General features: G+C 38.9%; 2 protein-coding genes and 1 pseudogene across 2 annotated transcripts; all 3 read right to left on the reverse strand.

Annotated features, from left to right (window-relative positions):
• Nucleotides 1-2,732: 2,732 nt before the first annotated feature.
• LOC149161410 (uncharacterized) lies at nt 2,733-3,500 on the reverse strand. The gene has a single exon (XM_089434868.1). The coding sequence runs from the start codon at nt 3,498-3,500 to the stop codon at nt 2,733-2,735; it is 768 nt and encodes a 255-aa protein (XP_089290994.1).
• A 105-nt stretch (nt 3,501-3,605) lies between these two features.
• LOC149161411 (aspartic proteinase 36-like) lies at nt 3,606-4,190 on the reverse strand. The gene has a single exon (XM_089434869.1). The coding sequence runs from the start codon at nt 4,188-4,190 to the stop codon at nt 3,606-3,608; it is 585 nt and encodes a 194-aa protein (XP_089290995.1).
• Nucleotides 4,191-4,585: 395 nt separating this feature from the next.
• Nucleotides 4,586-5,035, reverse strand: LOC149161412 (vacuolar protein sorting-associated protein 26B pseudogene; annotated as a pseudogene).
• Nucleotides 5,036-21,646: the final 16,611 nt, after the last annotated feature.

The following is a 21,646-nucleotide window of genomic DNA, read 5'->3' on the forward strand; positions in this document are numbered from 1 at the left end:
AGAGTGCGATTAAGAAGAACATTGTTAAAAGGCCACCTTGTGTGTTGAGATTCACTACCAGAGCCTGTGGAGCTGTGTGAGGTCCAATGTTGTCCGGAAGATGGCATAAGGGTGAGTAGGAGTGTTTAAGCTTGATGGTGTGCAGAGTTGTGGGCTTTATGGTGTGAAGAGCCAGAGGAGGGATTGATAGTGGTGAAGGGAAAGTGGATTCTACCCTATTTTGACGTTGTTGGAGAGCGATGTTTCCAGTGCAGTGTCCGCTGAAGAGGGTTTTGCTGCCCATGACACCTGTGTGGGATAGAGAGTATCCAGTGGAGTGTTCACAGATAGGAGTGTCTGCAACCGAGTGTCTGCTGATGATAATTGTGATGCCCGTGTGGCATAGATCCAATGGAGTGTTGGAAGATAATAGTGTTAGGCCCCTATACTACTAGTGTAACCCCTTGTTTTTATTATTATAACCCACTTATTATATTGATGTACCCATGTAGTGCCCATATTGTTACTATTGTGCCCCATAGAAGCCCACCCTTACATTATTATTGTTATGTCGGCTCTGATTATGTTATGACCCCTTAGACTCCTACATATAGAAAGGAGGTCTTTTCATTTGTATCATCCAAGAATTTTTCATTTATGTAATGTAAAGGAGGTTTCCCCCTAGAAGAGGCTGAATTCTAAGGCGTTGATCTATCTTTTCTATTTTTTTCTTGAGCTGGTTTCATAACATTTGATATCAGAGCTTTGGATTCTAGGGTTTCGCTGCTCCAAACAGGTTATCGTGGCATGCTTGCTATAACTTTTTTTCTGCGACGTTTCAGAAGTTGCAAAAAAAGCCCATTTGAGAAGAAATCACGCTGAACCTCGGGTCCGAATTTCAGAGCTTTTTGCACTATATTTGCGGAGATATGATCTGAGGAAGTTGGTCTTTTTGCAGACTCCTGAATTACATTCCAAACAGGTGACCTGGGGAAAATCGTCATAACTTTCTTTCTAAGCATCGGATTGAGATTTTGCAAGAAGGTACAGAAAGAGGACAGACTTTAATTTTCTTGTAAATATTTTTCAGAGTCAAAGGTTCAAACAGTGACACGTGGCACTTCATACAAGTTCGCTCTACTGAACTAGTCTACAATCAAGTCACTGCGAGAGATTGTGCATAACTCTTTCTTGGAGAATCCAATTTGGATCAGACTAGTGGAATTGGAAAGAGGACATAGAAGGCTACTACAGATCACAATTTTAGAACTGGATGATTCGAAATTACAGAGATACATCAGATTCAATATCAGGCTTCTACAAAGTGAAAAAAGGTGTGTAGTTTTTTTTAAATTTTTGCGTAAGCTTGGTTTGAAGGAATTCAAAGGACATAGTAAAGCATTATTATCGGTAATTTATGCCCCGAGGAAAGAAAATGCAAACACCTAGTAAGCAACCTGAAAGCTCTAGCATGACTTATGAAGAAGAGGAAGAAATGCAACATGATATAGCAAAATTACGAGACCAAGTGCAACAAGTGTCACTTGCACAAAAAGGAACAGAATCTAAGATGGATGGTTTAAAGAAAGATGTAGAAGCTAAGATGGATGGTTTAAAGAAAGGCGTAGAAGCTAAGATGGACGATTTGAAGATAGATTTGAAGACATATGTTATCACAAAATCAAACACTGAAGGCTGCTAATCAGCAAGACTCTGTGTAACTATTTCAAACCAGATTTTTGACTAAGGCTTAGCCTCCTTAGCCTGAGAGGGCTCTCTCAAAGGGTTATTGATTTCAATTATTGATGAGATGGCTAACTCTTTCAAAGTAAATTTAACACATATGTTGGCTGGACAAACATGACAAAGACTACCATTGGGCTCATGGAGTTAATCATCACTTCAGCAAACTATTAAACTACTCATTCATAGAAGTCAGGGCATATAATGTTTAAACACTCAAAATACCTCTCATAGAAACCTCAACTTACCAATACACACAGGAAGTCAGAGCAACAATGTGAATTCTGAGTGATTGTGTATAAGTACAGCTGTAAAACATAAAAGCTAAAACAAAACCACATATATCTTGAGCACTTGAAACACCGTGTGAATCCTGAGAAGAAAAAGCAGTCATTTGTATTACTGAGATAAGTTTTTACACAAGCCAAAATAAACTCTGTTTTCTCAAAAACATCCAACCCTCATTACACCAAAATCTGATCTATATATAGAGATACACCCTTAACTAATTTGAGCCTCCTCCTCCAGCATGAGGAGAGCTCGATGACTGCTACTAATTACCCCTATCTGCTATTTAACTAACTCATTAAATACAATAAGCACTAACTGAAGTTCTAAAAAGTTCTAATTTAATTACAACTCTAACTCTATCTTCTTCGTAGAAGATTCCTCCTTGCAGCTTTGACACATGGTTTCCTTTTCGTGTAGCTGAGATGGCATGAGATGAGCAATTAATACTGCATGCTGGCTTGGAATGCTGAAGGCTCTAACTACTTAGTGATGTTAGGGAATATCCCTTACTTTCCGGCTCTGGTCCCCCAGCACTTCGAATATGCAGCAGCATGTACTTCAAGTCTCTTTAATAACCCAAGGTATGGAACGCTGCCATGTTTCTGATGTGCTGTAGGCTGTATTGATGGACAGGTGTCTCTCTTTCAAAATTCCCGCTCACAGTATCAAAATAGCTGCTCTGCGTTTAAAATCACCACCTACAGCAGTTTCGTAGCGCGTTACGAAACTGCTGCACTATTTGAAACAGCTTGCTCTTCATCAAGATTTGCAGCATCTACTGTCGTGTATTTTCCAAGTACTTCTTGCTTTTGTCTCCAACAATACCAATACATTAACAAAGCTGAGGCAATTACTGTTACACCTGCAGCAACACCAAAGAGCACTAATCCATGTTGCTGGAACCATGTCCTTTTCGAAGATGGCAAAATCTTCCAGCTCAATAGATGGTAAGTTCCAAAGGCATCACGAAGATGAACTTGATGTCCATTTAAAAGGGAGATGATTGTCTCTGCAGTACTGTTTGTCATATGATTACTAGTGTCGGCTGGCAAAACAGCACATTCAATTTGTAATGTATCTCCTCTGTTGCTGACATTCAGAATATTAACCTGTGTTTGCTGATCAACAGCAACTTCCAGCTTCCGTGCCATATCTTCTTTGAATTCAGTCACAAGGGACCCGGAAGCCTTAGGATTAACAGTCATGGACATGTATAGTTCTATTCCTCCAATTTCCCGATACACTCCTTCGTTTACTGCTGATGGAGGTAAAGCAGGTGGCCAAACATCCATGCTATCACTAGAATTCTTTTTTCCAGTGTGTGACTTTGCAGGTACTGGTGGTATACTATCACTTGAATTTTTTCCTTCAGAGTTTGACTTTGCAAGCGGCGGATGTACAGCTGCCTGTAATCTCTCCCATAGTTCAGAACAATTAGTCCTCCAAAATCCTATCTTTTCATTGGCCCGATCATAGGTTACGAGCATGTTGCGGACCACAATACCACCAAGAAGAGTAGTGGGATCTTTTCCATTTTGGAAAATTCCCAGGCAGTAAGTACCATGCACTTTGGAATGCCGGAATATGTAATTTTAAGGAGCCAATTGAACTTTTTGGCCATTACCAAGTAGCAAATCAATTTGTGGAAAATGTTTGCTGAGCTGTGAAACATCTCTTCCAGCACCAGAAAAGCAAATGTCAGGATATGATGGGTCTGGACCATAAATTCGCTTGAGCGAATGAAGATGCTTTATCACAGTATCTCTGAAGGCTACAAAAGCTGTTTCTGGTAGGTAAGCATATGTAGTTCCACTATCCCAGACAGTACCATATCTATTGTTGAATACTTGAGGATCCAAGGGCAGTGGATTACCAGAGACGCTTATTCCTTTCAGATATATATTGTAGTATGGACTGTTTCCATCCCCACACTGCGATTTGGATTTGATGTGGAGAACACCATGTCTGGAATCTCTCCCATCATAACATAAAGAGGACGAATCGGCTATCACACCATGCTGAACAAGTTGATCCATGATGCTAAGCTGACCGCGGCCAAGCGACTCAGCATCCTCACCAGATTTGAAACACAATGGAATAATACCCATGCTAGCCAAATTACTGTGATGAATACGCTCAAAACTTTTTGAAATAACATTTTTCACACCCTGCAACATTTACCAACGGCGATCCATCCTGAATCTGTAAAACCCGATCCCTCTACTTGTAAATCTGTACAATTGCCAACACCATTGTTAAGCAGCTGTAAAAAATATGGGTGACTGCCATAACGAAGATAAATCGATGAAGCTGCTCCTGACCTTCCAATGAAACAAAAGGCTCTTCACCCTTTTTGCAATGGGAGGCACCGGCTTAGAACCCGCTTCCATTTGTTTTTATTTAATGCAAACTCATCTTTAACGACATCAGTCAATATAACTCCAGCCCTTGTGCCACATCATCAGCAGATGCAACTGTGACCATAACACCTTTCTGTTTCACAGCTTCCAATGCATCAGCAAATTCATGGAAATCCTTCGATCTGATTGACAAGATTTCTTCTACTTGTTTTTCAAGGTTTCGTAGAAACTCCAAATTCTAAAAATGCGCTCGCACTTGTGCCCTGTCTTTTACTATTGATAGCCCTTCCATTTACACCATTGTATGATTCATATGGCATCTCAACTGTGGAGAACTCGAATGGATAGGTCTTACGATCATGAAGCTTACCAGGTACATCTAGCTCCCGAACAAGGGAAATAAAATCGTAGAAGTTACCCCTGTCGAAATACAACTCTATTTGGCCTAGAAGCTCAATTTTTACACCATTATGCTCAACTTTTTTACCAGCAACAGGTTCTATCGAAACCTCTCCAACAACATTTTCTTGGCTTCGAAAAAGAGGCACCAAGGCAGTTTGCCCATTTTCTTTCTTTACAGTAGCCTGCTTACGAGTTTTCCCATCAGAAAAGGTGATAGATATTATACAAGGTAGCTTAAACGCTCCAATGAGATAGTTCATATTTGCAACTGGTCAATGCTTTTAAGTGATCTCCAAAACCCAAAATCTGCAATGATTGGTCAATCCACCCGCAGTTTTCACTTCAAAACACTTGCAAAACTTCCCGAACTCGGCAGACCTCTACCTCTGGACCATAGCGTTTGCATAACACTTCCGGGGTAACATAGTATGGGCTTCCAACCACATCAGTGAACACGTGACCAGGTTTGAAAAAGACAGACAGCCCAAAGTCAATTTCCTTCAATGATGAATGACAGAAAGCACCTCTTTGTTAGTTGCAGTGCTCGTGCCCATCCCTGTCTTACTTACTCATACCACTGGACATCACCATGCCATAAACCTGAACCAAGCCTTTATTTCTGTAAATCACTTGAAAAATGCAACGATTCCTCTAGGCGATTAGAGAATGCCAGGAAGACCAATGCCATAACCTAACAAGACAAATATTTGAATGCCCCTGTGCCTGAAAAGCCAAAATTGACAAGTGAAAGTCTCTACTTCTTCACACAGGACTATATTTATACTTGTCATTATGCCGTATGCTGTTTACAAAAATGCAGTTGTTGGGAAGCAAGCTCAACAATGGCCATTGCAGCAGCACTTGGTATTGTTTTCACTGAAAAACTTTTAAGATTAATTCCCCTCGTAGCCGCAATGTATCTCAAATACAGAGGATTTAATCTGATACGAGGGACACCAGCGCCGGATCCAAGGCAGGGATAGCACAGAAGCCATATCTATCTTCTTTTGTAAACTGGAAGAAGCACTCTTACCAGAATGGTCAACCCTTGTCTTCACTGTTATATTCTCTGCGGAATGCTGCATGGATCCTACAATATTTTGTTTCACGAGAGTATGGGGCAAACCAGTGTGATTTACCAGACTAGAACTTGCTAGATGGCCACCATGATGAGAATGTTCCCCAAGACAATACGGTGACACATCACCCTGGTTTGACACACGTAGTATTTCATGATGTTGTTCTCTTGCAGACAATTTGACAGCTGGGGTGAGATGTGTTATGAATCAGCATGAATTCCCCAATTCGTAGCGCAATTAGTGCAAAATCGGTGTTTTCCGCTACGAAATCACTTGCACTGCGAAACTGCTAAAAAGGTTTTATGTGCTTTACCATCAAACAAATGTAAGACACTTGGCATTGAAATTTTGTCAGTGATAACAACATACATGGAAGAATTGAAGAAGTTGCTACAAGAAAGGGTCACTAATGGTGAAAGGGTAGTAAAGGAAACTCATGATGAGAACAAAAGAAATGTTAATCATGATTCCATAGACTCTAATGTTGGATCCAAGACCCACCATATTCCAAAAATCGATATGAGGAAGTTTGATGGCAAGGATCCCGCAACATGGATATTACAGATGAAGCAATTCTTCGATCTCAATAATGTGCAAAACACACAAAAGGTATGTATGGAAACTTTATATTTGGAACCAAATCAGTTTGTATGGTATCAATGGATTTTCTCTCGTAAACAATTTATCACTTGGGCAATTTTTATGGAAGAATTGATAGCACATTATGAGGATACAAAAAGCAACACTTTTTTTAGCCAATTGATAAGTCTCAAACAAAAGGGTTCAATAATGGAGCACATTGAGGAGTTTAAAAAATTGAACATAAGGGTAAAAGATATTCTAGAGGAGCATATGATTGATGTGTTCATAGGGTCTTTAAAGGATAATATCCAACATGATGTTCGCCTTTGGGAACCTGATTCATTAGATAAGGCATTCAGGTTAGCAAGAAAAATGGAAAGAAAAATTATGGCAACCAAGAAGCATGCCACTCACAACTATAAAGACGAAAGTGTTGTTGCCCCTAGTCTTCCACAACCTATAAGGTTAACACCACAACAATTGGAAGAAAAAAGAGAAAAAGGGCTTTGTTACAGTTGTGATAGCAAATACACTAAAGGTCATAAGTGTGCTGAGAAGAAATTATTCTACATAGATTGTGAAGAGGAAGAAGAAAAGGAGCAAGAAAGGTCAAAAGAAGAGGATATACTCCAGGAACAAAGCCTAGATGAAGAACAAATAAATCCGACCATATCTTGTAATGCATTGGCGGGAATTACCACTCCTCAAACCATCAAGATAGAAGGACAAATCAAGAAGAAAAAGGTAATAGTGTTGATTGATTCAGGAAGCACCCACAATTTTATTCATTGTAAGGTAGCAAAAGAATTGAATTGCTTCCTATATCCAGCACCAGAGTGTCAAGTGAAGATTGCAAATGGAGGAACAATAAAGTGATCTGGAAAGTGCCATAATATCAAGCTATCCATGGGAGAATATGTATTGACTAGCCCAATGCTTTCCATTCCAATGGGAGGTGCTGATGTTGTACTAGGAGTCCAATGGCTACAATCCTTGGGTACAATAGCTTTTAATTTTCAAGAACTTTTCATCAAATTTTCCACGGAAGGAAAGGAATTTGAATTAAGGGGTATTGCAGGGGAACCAGGAAAGATAATCAGCTCTAATGGTATGACAAAGCTTCTAAAAAAGGAGAAAAGAGGTGTAATTGCACAATTATGTTCGCTAGATGTTTCCACATCGGAATCATCTATTTCTCCAGATCTCCAAAAAATCCTGGACAATCATTCCAAGGTATTTGAGACTCCCAAAGGTCTCCCACCTATGCGTGATCATGATCTTGCTATTCATCCGATTCCAGGAAGTGTTCCTCCAAACATCAGACCATACAGATATCCCTATGTCCAAAAGAGTGAAATTGAACGTATGGTTGCAGAAATGCTAGAAGCTGGTATAATTCAACCGAGTCAAAGTTTTTTCTCTGCTCTAGTAGTATTGGTGCACAATAAGGATGGATCATGGCGCATGTGTCCAGATTATAGGGAGCTCAACAAGCTCACTATTAAAGATAAGTTCCCCATTCCTGTCATTGATGAATTACTGGGTGAATTGCATGGATCAATTTACTTCACCAAGTTGGATCTTCATTCAGGATATCATCAAATCAGAATGAAGATTGAAGACATTCCGAAAACAACATTTAGAACTCATGAGGGTCATTATGAATTTTTGGTCATGCCTTTTGGCCTTACCAATGCACCTTCAACATTTCAAGGTTTGATGAATTCAATTTTCAAACTATTCCTTAGAAAATTTGTGTTAGTATTTTTTGATGATATACTAATCTACAGCAAGTCTTGGAAGGATCATGTTGAACATGTTGACAGGGTGCTACAAATATTGGAGGAGAAACAATTATATGCAAAAAGATACAAATGTTTCTTTGGAGTCCAGGAGGTGGAATATCTGGGTCATATTGTATCTCATGAAGGAATTAAGGTAGACCCTAGCAAAATTAAAGCCATTAAGGAATGGAAAATCCCCACATCCATAAAGCATCTGCGAGGATTTCTCGGGTTGACAGGGTATTATCGCAAGTTTGTTAAGAATTATGGGAGAGCAGCAGCACCTCTAACAACATTATTGAAGAAAGATGCATTTTCATGGACTCCGGAAGCAACAAAGGCCTTTGAACATCTTAAAGAGGCAATGTGCCAAGCACCGGTCTTAGCTACATTGGACTTCACAAAAACCTTTATTGTGGAATGTGATGCTTCAGGAAATGGAATTGGTGTTGTTCTAATGCAAGATGAAAGACCCATTTCTTTTGAAAGTCGTCCAATCAAGGGAAGTTTTTTAAGCAAAGCTATTTATGAGAAGGAAATGTTGGCAATACTCCATGCACTTAAGAAATGGCGACCCTACCTAATGGGAAGACACTTCAAGGTAAAAACGGATCATGATAGCCTTAAATACTTTTTAGAACAAAGATTATCCTCTGAAGAGCAACAAAAGTGGGTCACAAAGATGTTGGGTTATGACTTTGAAATCATCTACAAAAAAGGGAAGCAAAATGTGGTGGCAGATGCACTCTCAAGAAAGGATGAGGATGTGGAAGCATTGTTGTGTGCTATTTATGTTATCCAACTAGACTGGATAAACGAAGCAAGGGATGAATGGAAGAAGGACGAAGAAGTATGGCCACTTATTCAAAAGTTGCAAAAGATCCCAATTCAAACAATATTGCCAGAAATTGAAGAGGAAGGAAAAATCATATTGGAACCTAGAGCAGGCACAAAAACAAGAACTTGACAGCTACTAAATCGATCAATTTTAGAGTATCTCATCAAGTGGAAGAACTTACCCGCTGAATATTCCACATGGGAGGACGAGAATTTTATACAGAAGCATCAAGAACTACTCGAGCGTTGAGGACAACGCTTTTTGAAGGAGAGGGGCATGTTAGGCCCCTATACTACTAGTGTAACCCCTTATTTTTATTAGTATAACCCACTTATTATATTGATGTACCCATGTAGTGCCCATATTGTTACTATTGTGCCCCATAGAAGCCTGCCCTTACATTATTATTGTTATGTCAGCTCTGATTATGTTATGACCCCTTAGACTCCTATATATAGAAAGGAGGTCTTTTCATTTGTATCATCCAAGAATTGTTCATTTATGTAATGTAAAGGAGGTTGCCCCCTCGAAGAGGCTAAATTCTAAGGCGTTGATCTATATTTTCTATCTTTTTCTTGAGCTGGTTTCATAACAAATAGTGTCTGCAACCGAGTGTCTGCTGATGAAGATTATGTCGATCGTGATGCCTGTGTGGCGTATATCCAATGGAGTGTTGGCAGGCAAGAGTGTATGCAACTGAGTGTCTACTGAAGAAGGGTGTGTTGACCATGAAGCCTATGTGGCGTAGAGAGTATCCAATGGAGTGTTCGTAGATAGGAGTGTCTACAACCGAATGTCCACTAACGAAGACCAGGACGTCAGTGTGGTGTAGATCACAAAGAGCATCTAGTGGAGTGTTGGCAGATAGGAATGTCGGCAACACTGTGTCCACTAAAGAGAGTTGTGCTGTGTAAGCCTTAGTTGAGGCTGAGACTGAGACCAAGAAGAACTTTAAAATTTAGGTCACCGTGATTAAGGGGAGGTTTGCTAGAATAATCACACTGCCCGACGCTTGTACCTATGACGACTAGTCGGCAACAAGGGGCAGTGGTCGATAGGTGTAGTTGAAGAAATAATGATAGTTGTTGTAGTTTCTATGGCAGCAAGGATGTATAAATTTTCATATTTGTGAATGAAATGATCAAGTTCTCTTGGAGAGTCTTCCCAGTTCCATCAATTTTGTACCTTTACTCCTCTATCTTTAATTTCACTATTTATTTAGAGTTCATAAGAAGCCAGTAAAACTGCCACCACATCGAGAGACTGAAGGCCGACCTTGGTAACCATAAGCCACCATTGGCTACCATCGAGTGGAAGCTTGTCGTTGATTTCATTAATGTGTCTGTTTCTTGGAAGAAAAAAACAAAAAGACGATACGTTTATGAAGGTTTTGTTAAAAGGTCCAATAGTTTTTTTTAATATATGTTGAAACTTTGATAAGAAGGATTGTTTCAAAATTTATATGGGAAAAGTTATTTATATGACCTTAGTTTAAAGAAAAAGGCTTTTATATTTTATGAACAATAAAAAAATTATTTGTGATGATGAAGTTTATTAAAAAGAAAAATTTAAGGGTTTGGAGAATTATTTGAAAGGTTGGAGATAAAGTTTTTATTGAAAGTATTTTAAGAGATTAAAAAAGTCATGTTTTTGGAAAAAAAGTGGTTTGGGTTTTGCAAAGGTGAATTGGTCTTCAAATTTTTTTGTTTTGTTAAGTATGACAGTGTTTTGGGTTCACAAAAATCTATCTCTGTATGTGAATCTAGTGAATATTGTGCCTTACGGAGCGGATATTAAAAATCATATTTTTTTTTCGGGGGTGATATGGAGAGAAACCTCGTGCAATAAATCAAACAACCATAAGACAGAAGAAATACAACAGTCATGGGTCATAAAGCTACAACTTCCAAGGAAGCATGAAAGATCCTAGAAGTAGAGTTTGGCAAAAAGGAAAGTGACATGCAACAACAAGATGTGCCACAGTCTACTGAAGAAGAGAAGTCGGCCACAAATCTGAGAGTAGATGAACAAAACTCTCGAAAGACAATAGAGCTTGGAGAATACCACTCAAAGGTGGATGATGGTCGTGAAGACTATAAAAGTGAAACCCATTATGTAAACATGTAAATGGATGAAGAATATGCAACAAAGATTATGGAGAGAGATGTTGAAGCCTTTGTATTTGAAGTAGAGCAAAAACATATTCATGTGGATGGTGCAGATAATGGTGAATCCCACTGTGATGAAACACATGTGGATGATGGTTGCAAAGTGAGGTGTGAATTGGTGAATATAGCCACAACTGATGAGTTTGGTGAAGTTGAAAATGTTAATGAGCAATGCATACTCAGATATCCCACAATAGAGTTGATGAAAATTATGTTGATGTTAAATTTTATTAAGAACCATTAATTAGTGATGGATGGTTGCACATGATGCAACAGAAAGAACACATTAATATGTTTTTATTTGGCGAGAGAATCCCACTTGTGTCTGAAAGCTAAGTAGACAACAACATGTTTGCAACAACAGAGGTTTGTTAAGAATCAAAAGATAACACAAAGAAGGAAGAGGAAGAGGAGAAATCTCCCACTATAGAGCATAATGAATATGTTTTTAACATTGATTTTGAATGTGCGAGTAAATAAGATATCAATCCAACTTAAAGAGAAGATGAATAAAAATATGGAGGAAAGGACATGGATGTTTCTGAAGATGAAGAAAAAAGCATTAAAAAAGCCTTTTAGCGATGGAGTCAAGAAAATATTACATTCTACAATAAAAGAGTATGGGAAAAAGAAGATGAGGAATATGAAGCGCAAGAAGTAGAGCAAAGAACACAATTTGAAGATAAAGATTTGTGGCAACAGTCCATGGATGAACGAATCTTTGAAGAAGAAGTTGTAAAAGACATACTTAGAACAAATAAAAGACAAGTCAAAGAAAAATTGTAACAACAAGAGGTGAAGAAATATGGAGCCTACAATAAGAAAGTGCAACATAGAATGATGTAGTTTTGAGGATATAAAATTCGAAAGAAATGCAAAAGCAAATGCAAAATGGTAAAAGTTGTGTAAGGACCAACCATATTTTTTTTAAACAAACTAAAAATACAATCATAAGAAAATAGCATTGGGAACTCAAAAATTATTGAGCATTATATAAAAATTTTCTGAATTTCACTCCGTTGAACATATCATCAAATTTACACATTATTAACTAAAACCATAATGAAGTCATACCAAAAAATATTATAACAACATAGGTACCGTTCACCAGGCGATAAGATTCAAACTTGACTTGCCGCTGTTTTCCCTCCTTTGTTTTGGGTCACCTCCAAGTGTGAATGTCGACGTGCTTAATCTGAATGCAATGACCCACTGGTTGACCTCCTAGCCTACTCCTTGGGTACTCTCCTTCCTTGAGGACCCTCGAGCTGCAATGGGGTTGTACAACGAAAGAATGTATTAGCTGGTAGAGGAGAGCACTCTTTGGCTCAAGGGTCCTCTCTCTAAATTCCTCTACCTCACCAAACTCACTATAGCTCGTAGTCACTACTCTGACATAGTCTCATCCATCTAACAATAGGGTAAAGAAAAATCCCTTCTCCCATGGCCTGCCCTTTCTTTTATAGGAGTCCTCATAGGTGACACCTGGCATTTCATGCATAATTAATTATTTTTGTTAATCCAATATTTTGATTATTCGCCCACCCATGTGTCATTCTCTCATCAAGGATCTCCAAAATTATTTACTTAAAATTTAATTTAAAAATAATATTTTTCCTCACCTCAACAAGATTCCTATTTCTTCTCCTAGTTGTCTCTTGATCCCCTTTTTTACTCATTAATTTATGTTCATTACTAAAGTCAATTGATAAGTCAAGATTGGATATTCTTATGTTGGTCGTTGCCACATGGAGGTTCTCTAAATTTCTCTAAAATTTAATTTATTAATCTTATTTTAATTTACCATCATCTTCTCTTAATTAGGTTTAACTATTTTAGGATTAATATTTATCCTTACATTTATGTCCCTTTTTCCCCTTTTGACCTAATTAAATTACATTATCTACCTAATATTTTCCAACGTGGGAAGGGTAGAGTTTTTAAGGTAAAATATTTTATTTCTCCCTATGATCCTCTTAATCCAAGTTTTATTCTTGATTTAATTACCTTAGTTTCTAACATCATTTACCCTTTATGTGAATTTTCATGGTTTTTCATATCTTGATTATATTTATTAATGTATTTATTTTTAATGACTCCAAGGGTGCCAAGTTTTGTCGTGCCCTTCAAGAACTTCCCTTGAAGTTCTAAGGGTGTCATGCCTAATAGTTTATTTGTGATGCCAAGGGTGTCAAGTTGGTTGTGTCCTTCAAGAAATTCCCTCGAAGTTCCAAGGGTGCCATGCCACTTGCCCTTCAAGCATTCAGTGGCTACGAGGGGAAAGTATAGGTGCAATGACATAAATCACTATCATCTCTTATGTTTCCTGCTATAGTGAGACTAATGGTGTTGGGGATCAAGGAATCCATTTTGATGCGCGCCCCTCAGTAAAATCCTCATGAGAGACCCAACTTTGGGACCTTCCCTCATGACATCGTGATCTTCAAGGTGAAAGTGTTTCAACCTTTCCATCCCAAGTCACGGCGGGAGTGCTAGTGGGTGAGATTAGGGACACTGCCCCACCCCTCCCATGCAGTTCCATCCAATTGTACAACCTCATCACCCATATGTGAGTCATTCGGCCAAGCAACTAATCTGTGCCTACAACCACTAACATATCATCAGAATATAGATAAACATATATAGTAGGTTTCAAAATTGACTTAGAATTTCAAAGATAAAACGATATAAATTTTCATCAAACCAAGTGTCGTCAACTCGTTATATGCAAGTGCCTCTGGTGGTTCCCTGCCATACTCAATAATCATCAGTAACAAGGTTTCTTAGTGTTAGTAATTGTCCTAATAGCATCATCAACATCACCTAGTCATTCGCATCATTGTTCATTGTGAACCATAACTAATGCAAGTAGGTAACACAGGGGACACATCCATCATGGCTATCATCATCATAACATCAATGGAAACATACATATCCATCAAAGCTATCAACATCATAACATCAATGGAAAACATACCTATCCATCAAAGCTATCATCATCATGATATCAATAGATAGAATACATATCCTTTACTTCTATCATCATCATAAATTCAATAGAGACCAAACATAACCATTTATGCTACAATCATCATAATATCAATAGAGAACATGCATAACCATTAATGTTAAAATCATAATAATACCAATAGATAGCATACATAATCATTAATGCTATCTTCGTCATAATATCAATGGAGAACATACATAAACATCACAACCATTAATATCACAACCACTAATAATAGAGTCATGTGTCTGGATCCTCACCCTGAGGCCCTCAAAGAATAAAGTGTGGGCCTTAGGGCTAAATAAATGTTAATGTCATATTACTGTCAATCAACTAGAGCGGGGCACTACATTTTGAGTCATTGTAATCCTAGCTGAGACTTAGAAAAATAGGCATGTTTAAGTGATGATTGAGTCAAGTTTCTATTGTAAGCCTAACAAGCATAATTGAGTCATGTTCAAGTCATATTTGAATTATGTTGAGTCATACATTTGTAATTAAGGGGGAGTGTTGGAAATTGTAATTATTCTCTTGTACATGTGATGCATGAAGTGAGCGGTTGAAGTGAGTTAATTCGAGTCCAATATTATAAGTTCGAGTTCAATTTATATTTGGAAAGGTTAAATTTAGTATGTGTTTTCATGTTGAAGTTATCATCAGTTGAGTCGTGAGTTAAAAAGTACAAATACCCCTTATTGGGTTTATTGTAATCAAGTCAAGTTTGTGTGATCAATAAAAGAGCATCAACTCATATTATTTGTGTGTGAAATTTTATATTTTCTCCTCTCACTTTCCAACAAAAATTTTGGGCTCATCATCATCATGCATGTGATTTTCACTATTGCCCGAGATACCATATTGGGGCTTGCCATCATCCTGAGGTAGGTAATTAAAACTACTAAAATTCATCCCTTATCAAATTGAAAACACATAATTTCTCCTTTGAATTTTCTTTCAATTAGTCGTTCTGAGCTCCTTAGCCCAAGCAAGTCTTAAATCATTCACTCGATCAAAACAAGGAAACAAAAATTGTGCCTAATGAAAATCGATCTTAATTGGGCATACGATTGCGTGGATTGGGAATTCCTATCTATGATTCTATACAAAATTGGATTTTAGCACAGGCATGTTCGATGGATAATGGCATGCATATCATCGACATCTATGGCAATTCTCATTGATGGGGATCACACTAAATTCTTCAAAATCTATAGAGGGCTAAGACAAGGATGTGCATTGTCTCCACTGTTATTTATCCTTGGCATGCATGCTTTTAACAGAGGAATCAACATTATGAAGGAATCTGGTGCAATAAAAGGATGTGGGATCACCAGAATTGCTAGATATCACACCTATTATTTGTGGATGACATTCTATGTGCAGGGGCAGCAAATATAATAGAATGGGAATCCTTCCACAAGATATTCCAGAAATTTCACAAAGCCTCTGGCCTTCAAATTAATAAAGAAAAAACAAAGCTCATATATGATGAGGGAAACACAGTCGAGTTAAATAACAATGCATCTATGTTTGATGTGAAGATCCGAGCAATGTCCTATGGTTTTAAATATTTGGGATGTCACTTAAAGCCTAGTAATTACAAGATCTCAGACTCAGATTGGCTTACAACCAAATTGGAGAAGATGTTACTCAGATGGGACTAGAGATGGCTCACTATGGGGGGCAAGGTAATCATGATTTGAACAGTTTTTCCAAGGTATCCCAGCATATTGAATGCACATATTTCACGTTCCCTAAGCTATAATAAAAAAAAAATCGAATCTATTGTGACAAATTTTATGTAGTCTGGGTCCAGCCCGAAAAGAAAGATCCCCCTTGTTGGACTTAATCTTATCTCCAGACCTATAAATAAAGGTGGTTGGAGCTTATTGAATTTTAAAAGCTTCAACCTAGCTCTTTTGACAAGAAATCTATGGCACATATTTGGGGAGCAAGGCCTCTGGAAAAACATCATGATGGAAAAATATATCCAACAAAGAGATTTGGAGGATTGGATCCAAGTAGGTGCCTCATCGAAGTCTTGTATATCTATAACGTGGCGGAGCCTAAGGATTGTAATACCGTGGTTGTGTAGTAATTTTTGTAGGGTTGTTGGAGATGGACAGAGGATTTGAGTGGGGATGGACGTCGTTAAAGGCATGCCTAGATGCCATCTTCTCTCGATTCCTATCATAAATTTCCTCAATCAGCGGGGATACTTCAACCTGGCCAGTATTGGGCGGGGTCCTCAATTGCCACTGCCCTCCCCCATATGGCCTCATGCTTGGCACATTGGGATCCCAACGTACTTGGAAGACGAATGGGAAGCATATCATGGAAATCTCTATCAGGCCAGCATTGTGTTGATCCCTCATCTGGATGGACTTGTTTGCGGTAGGCATTTATTTGGTTGCAGAATCTGACTGAGGCATATGATCACATTACATCCTGTTTACAACCCCTTCCTTTTTCTGATATTACTGCACACTTGTGGAGTTGGGAGGCTCCTCTCAAGATTTTATGTTTTTCTTAGTTTATATTACACAATCTTATTTTAACCTGGGACACTCTCCCGAGGAAAGGATTTTCCGGACCTGGCAGATGTTCGCTCTGTAAGACTGCATTGGAGGATTGTTTCCATCTATTCACTCTTCATCCCTTTGCTAGGGACATATCGAATCAAGAAACCTCTCTCTTGGGATTTCAGTTTGATGTTGATCATTCTTACATCTCTGCATTGATTTGCTCATGGAAACAACATCATAAAGCTTTTTGGGTTGTACCCCTCTATGTCTTTTGGGGCATTTCGCACTTCAGGAACTAGTATATCTTTGAAAGAACCTCCCCAGATGCAATGTTGGCATCCCTCCGCATTGTTGCTCATTTTCAGGAGATTGGACCTTGGACCCCTAAGGAATCCTCCCGAAATGTTATTTTTGTTGATTTGGCCAACATCTTCCCGATTTGTTACTTCAATGGGGCCTCAGTTGGAGGACACTGTGGTTGTGGTGTCTCCCTACATATTGATCTTACTCTCTCCTACCGATTCAGGTGGTTTGGATGCTTAGGGGACAACTCTAGCATTGAAATGTTGGCTTTATGTGGTGCTTTGCAAGTAGCTCAATGGCTCAGCATCGATAGAATATTGGTTGTTGGGTGTTACACTAAAATTTGTCACCATGGCTATTTGCAGTTAGTATGGCTCCATCAACTGTCATACTATCCTCCTTGGCAAGTCTTATACCTTTGCTCCTCATGTCAAACTCCAAGAAAGAGAGAAAGTCCTTAAAAAGTCAATTAACTCTGGTTACGCAGTTTCTCTTAACCTTACCTGCGTGTACGCACCCCAAGTTCACAATACCTGCGTACTTGTACGCTCAGTCTGTAAAGGGGTGGGTGCGTACTCCTGTAAAGGTCAAAAGGCGCGAGTTTTACTTCAAAAAAGTTACTTGTGGTCGATTCTACAGCATTCTAGAAGATGGTTTGACGTGTATTGAGCGCCTCCAGATGGTTCATGTATCCCTATGAAAGAGGAACTTATCCCATCAAGAGGGAAGCTATCCCATTGAAAGAGGGGCTTATCCCATTGATGGTGGACCTGATTAACTTCCTCCAAAGCATTATAAATACAGGCATTGGGCCAGAGGGAGGGGAGGTTGAAAGCTGAACATTCCTAAGGGTAGATGCTGCTGAAATTAGGACTCCCTTATAGAGCTTGAGAGGAGAGATTCCCATCCTTTCTTAGCTTCATTTGGAAGTGGGTGAGCTGATCAAAGTAAAGGAGAACTCTTGCTGGACCCTGGGAGGGACCTGCACAACACCAAGGCACTAGTTGTAATGGTTTCTTTTGTTTCCACTTAATACAATTAAGTTCATTTTTCTCAACAAGTTGTTATATATAATTTGTTTCATATACTCCTTGGCCTTTATGATGAATATGTTTTATTTTATGAGTTATTCAGGTGCTATGTAATCGTTTGCTTGTTAGTGAATGCAGGTTTCAAAGAGAAGGAGGAGCTCATCTGGATCGGAGAGGCTGGACTGCTACAAACAGCGTTGGACTAAAGGTATGTTTTAAACACATGATTACTTATATTCTAAATGCATATTTAGGGAAAGATAGTGCTTAATTGTCTTGTTTGTCACTAGAAAGCCTTAGCTTCTAGGGAGGTCAGTTTTGTCCACAAAATTGACTCTTTCCGCATGACAAAATGGCGACTCCACTGGGGAATCCATGGATTTGATTGATTTCTCTTTTGATTGATACTTTGATTTGAGAAAAGTCGATTTCTTTCTGGTTTTTGACTGATTGACGGTGAATTTGGGTGGAATAGCTTAGGGTTAAGTTAGATTTTATTTTTCTTGGTTTTGCTAGCAGTACGCACCCTCTGCGTTAAGCACAGTGCGTACTTGTACGCACTGCAACTTTGTACACAGAGCGTACACGCACCTATGCAAACAGGCTGCCTGCGTACCCTGTCAAAAGTTGAGAAAATTTCAATTTTTTCCTTTTAGTCTCTTAGATTTTGTTTATAATTTGTTTTTGCTGCCCAGATCCACTGGTTACCTGTCAGAAGTCTTCATCCAAGCTTGTTTCATTAGTATCAAGGGTTTTAATGAAATTCATAGAAATTCTAGCCCTATGGTTTGATTTTTGCATTGGTCCTGTAGTGACTTTGGCTTTAGAAGTTGTAAAACCTTGGATATCCCTGGTCTTTTCAGTCTTCTTAGGAGTCGGACCTTTCGTAAAATCCACCTGTGTGAGAGACCTACCTTTGTGTTGTCTCTTTGCAGAATTTCGACAAAGCTTGTTTGTTAAAGCTGTGAATTTCATTCTTAAGAAAAAGAACAAAAGATTTTGAGTTTTGTTTTTGACTGGTTTATGATTCTGCATGAACTAGTCCTTGGTTGAATTGTAACTGAGTAAAACATCCTGGAATTATACTTTGTAGGCTTTTGCCTCATTGAATTTCTCTTAGATTTGCTTTTAGGTAAAATTGATTTGATTGTCATAGATTTTTTAAAATTGATCTTTGTTAAGTAGTTTTACGTGCTTTGTTAATATAGGAAAAATACAAAAATCTCTTTTGAAGAAACGTTTGTTTTAGTAGCATTTGAAGTCTTTGAAAAGAGAAAGGAATTTTCGTGAAATAATTAGTGGTCATGTGTTGTATGCTTTGGAAAAGATAAAGAGATTGTTTCTTTGATTTTCAATGCCAAGAAAGTTGTCTTTATATCAATTTTGCATTCTCCAACTCTCTTAGCTAGGGAATTCATTGAAAAAAGAAAAATAGTATAAATCATCTTAGGTGCATCTTTTTAGTGGATTTGAGTCGAGTCTACACACCATCAGTTTCATCTCCACTACCTTTTGTCCTAAAGAAAAGCCATAAAATTAACGCTTAAAGTAAAATTTACTTAGTAACTTTTTATTTACTAGGGCTCTGAAACACCAATATAGATCAGGCTATTGTCTTGGAGTAGGAGAGTAATTAACTCTCCAAGACAACAAAACCAAACAAGTATCTCATCTTGTGATAGAATAAATCCAATTGTTACATTTATGCTCTGGGAAAGCTCCTCTTAAAGGAGAAGCACGAGATCGTGTCCGAACCAGTGAGGGGATCAATCCTCCTTCATTGGGAACGACGCCAGATACGCACGTACTACAAACGGTAAACCTCGGATTATTGTCGAGGAGCCTGGGGTCACTTGTCGGTAAACCTTGGATTATTGTCAAGGAGCCAGCAAGGGGATTGAGCTTGATACTCTGCCCTTGCGTGCTATCGGATCGTAGACTGTTCCCCCAGGTGTATTTGTTTCTATTGGTGACCTTAGTGACCATTATCTTTAGGGTTCTACCCAAGGTGACGGTGGAGGGAATATCCCACTGTACCTGGAGCAGACGTCGGCTAGACTCACTTGGATTTTCCGGGGGGTTCACTTCACTCGAGATGGTTAAAGTGGAGGAACTTGTGCCGGTCTATTCATTAAGCAGGTTGCCGGGGTAACTGTTCCACCCGCCACTTCTGTACTGAATTCGGCGATGTTGGGCTTCATCACCAACTAGTGTTTTCGGTCCGGAAGGCTACTGTTTGTGTATGGTTTGACGCCCTAGATTCTTTAGGCGTGTGATTCGAATTTGTTTGGTTCTTTAGAGACTTTAGGCGGTTTGCTTTGAGATTTTACTTTGTTTGCGTGTGCAGTAGTTAAAAGTTTTTAACTGTGGCTGAATTACCAAGACAGTCCCGTAGACTTCGGGGCCAGTCTCCTGAGATTGTAACCGTGGCCGATTTGTTGAGGAAGTCCCGTAGACTTCGGGGCCAACCTCCTGAAGACGTCCTGAGTCATTATGAAGGTTTGAAGGTCCTTGTAACTCCTAGTGGCAGTAAAGTAGGTTCACCTGAAGAAGGAGAGTCTTCGTTGGTAGTTCATTCTGATTACCAAAGTCTAGAAACAGGTTATAATCCCGAAGCTATTGCAGTTTCCGAGCTTGCTGGTAGTTTTTCATCTACTAGTGATATAGGCAAAGAACCTGAGATATCTGAACCTGTTACTCCAACTTCTAGTGCTCCTGATTCACCTAGGGTAGAAAGAGTCATCACTGAAAATCTTCCTTCTGGTTTGATAGCTATTGAAGAACTTGCTCCAGAAGAAGAAATAGGCGTCCCTATCCCTGAAGATCAACCTACTATTGATCTAAGGGAGCGTGAATCCATTTTTTACAGTCCACCTAGAAGTACTGCTTGGTATCTTTTGTTAACTAATTATTTGGACAACTCAGGGTCAAGTTTTTCTCTACCTCGTACTCCTTATCCACCTAGAGGTATTTATACTCCTGTAAATATGTCTGGTCAGTCGTCCATGTTTACTCAATCGCCTGAATCTTTTTTGTACGACGGTCCTTCTGTTCCCTCTGGGTATCAGTCACTTTCTGGTACTTTTGCGGGAGCATCTCCTCAACCCATTGAACATGGGTTATTAACTGGAAACAATGGTAATAAACCGTTGGGCGTAGGGGACATTTACATGATGTCAGGTTCAATTCCCAGTTCTCAACCTCAAGGTGGCCAGTTACCGCCTGGGGGGCAGCCTCAATTAACGCCTGGGGGACAACCTCAAGGTACACAAATTGCGTCTGGGGGGCAACCTCAAGGACAGTATGTACCCGTGGTGCAGTACATTCCTCAAGGTCAACCCCAGCCTCAATATGTACCCCAAGGTCAACCTCAGTATCAATTTATACCTCAAGGTCAACCCCAGTATCAGTACTTACCTCAAGGGTATCTACCCCAAGGTCAGTAGTCGAGTCAAGGTTATCAACCACCCCAAGGTCAATCTTATATCCAAGGTACGGGAAATGTACCTTTCAATTATCAATCCTACCCTCAATCCGGTTATGGATCTCAA

Source organism: Pinus tabuliformis, chromosome 5_2 (assembly GCF_031772625.1).
Source record: "Pinus tabuliformis cultivar Carrire ecotype Pingquan chromosome 5_2, CPIR1, whole genome shotgun sequence".
Classification (NCBI taxonomy): domain Eukaryota; kingdom Viridiplantae; phylum Streptophyta; class Pinopsida; order Pinales; family Pinaceae; genus Pinus; species Pinus tabuliformis.

Coding starts and splice junctions, on each gene's coding strand:
- LOC149161410 (XM_089434868.1), bottom strand. CDS start 3,500: ATGCTCGTAACCTATGATCGGGCCAATGAAAAGATAGGATTTTGGAGG.
- LOC149161411 (XM_089434869.1), bottom strand. CDS start 4,190: ATGTTGCAGGGTGTGAAAAATGTTATTTCAAAAAGTTTTGAGCGTATT.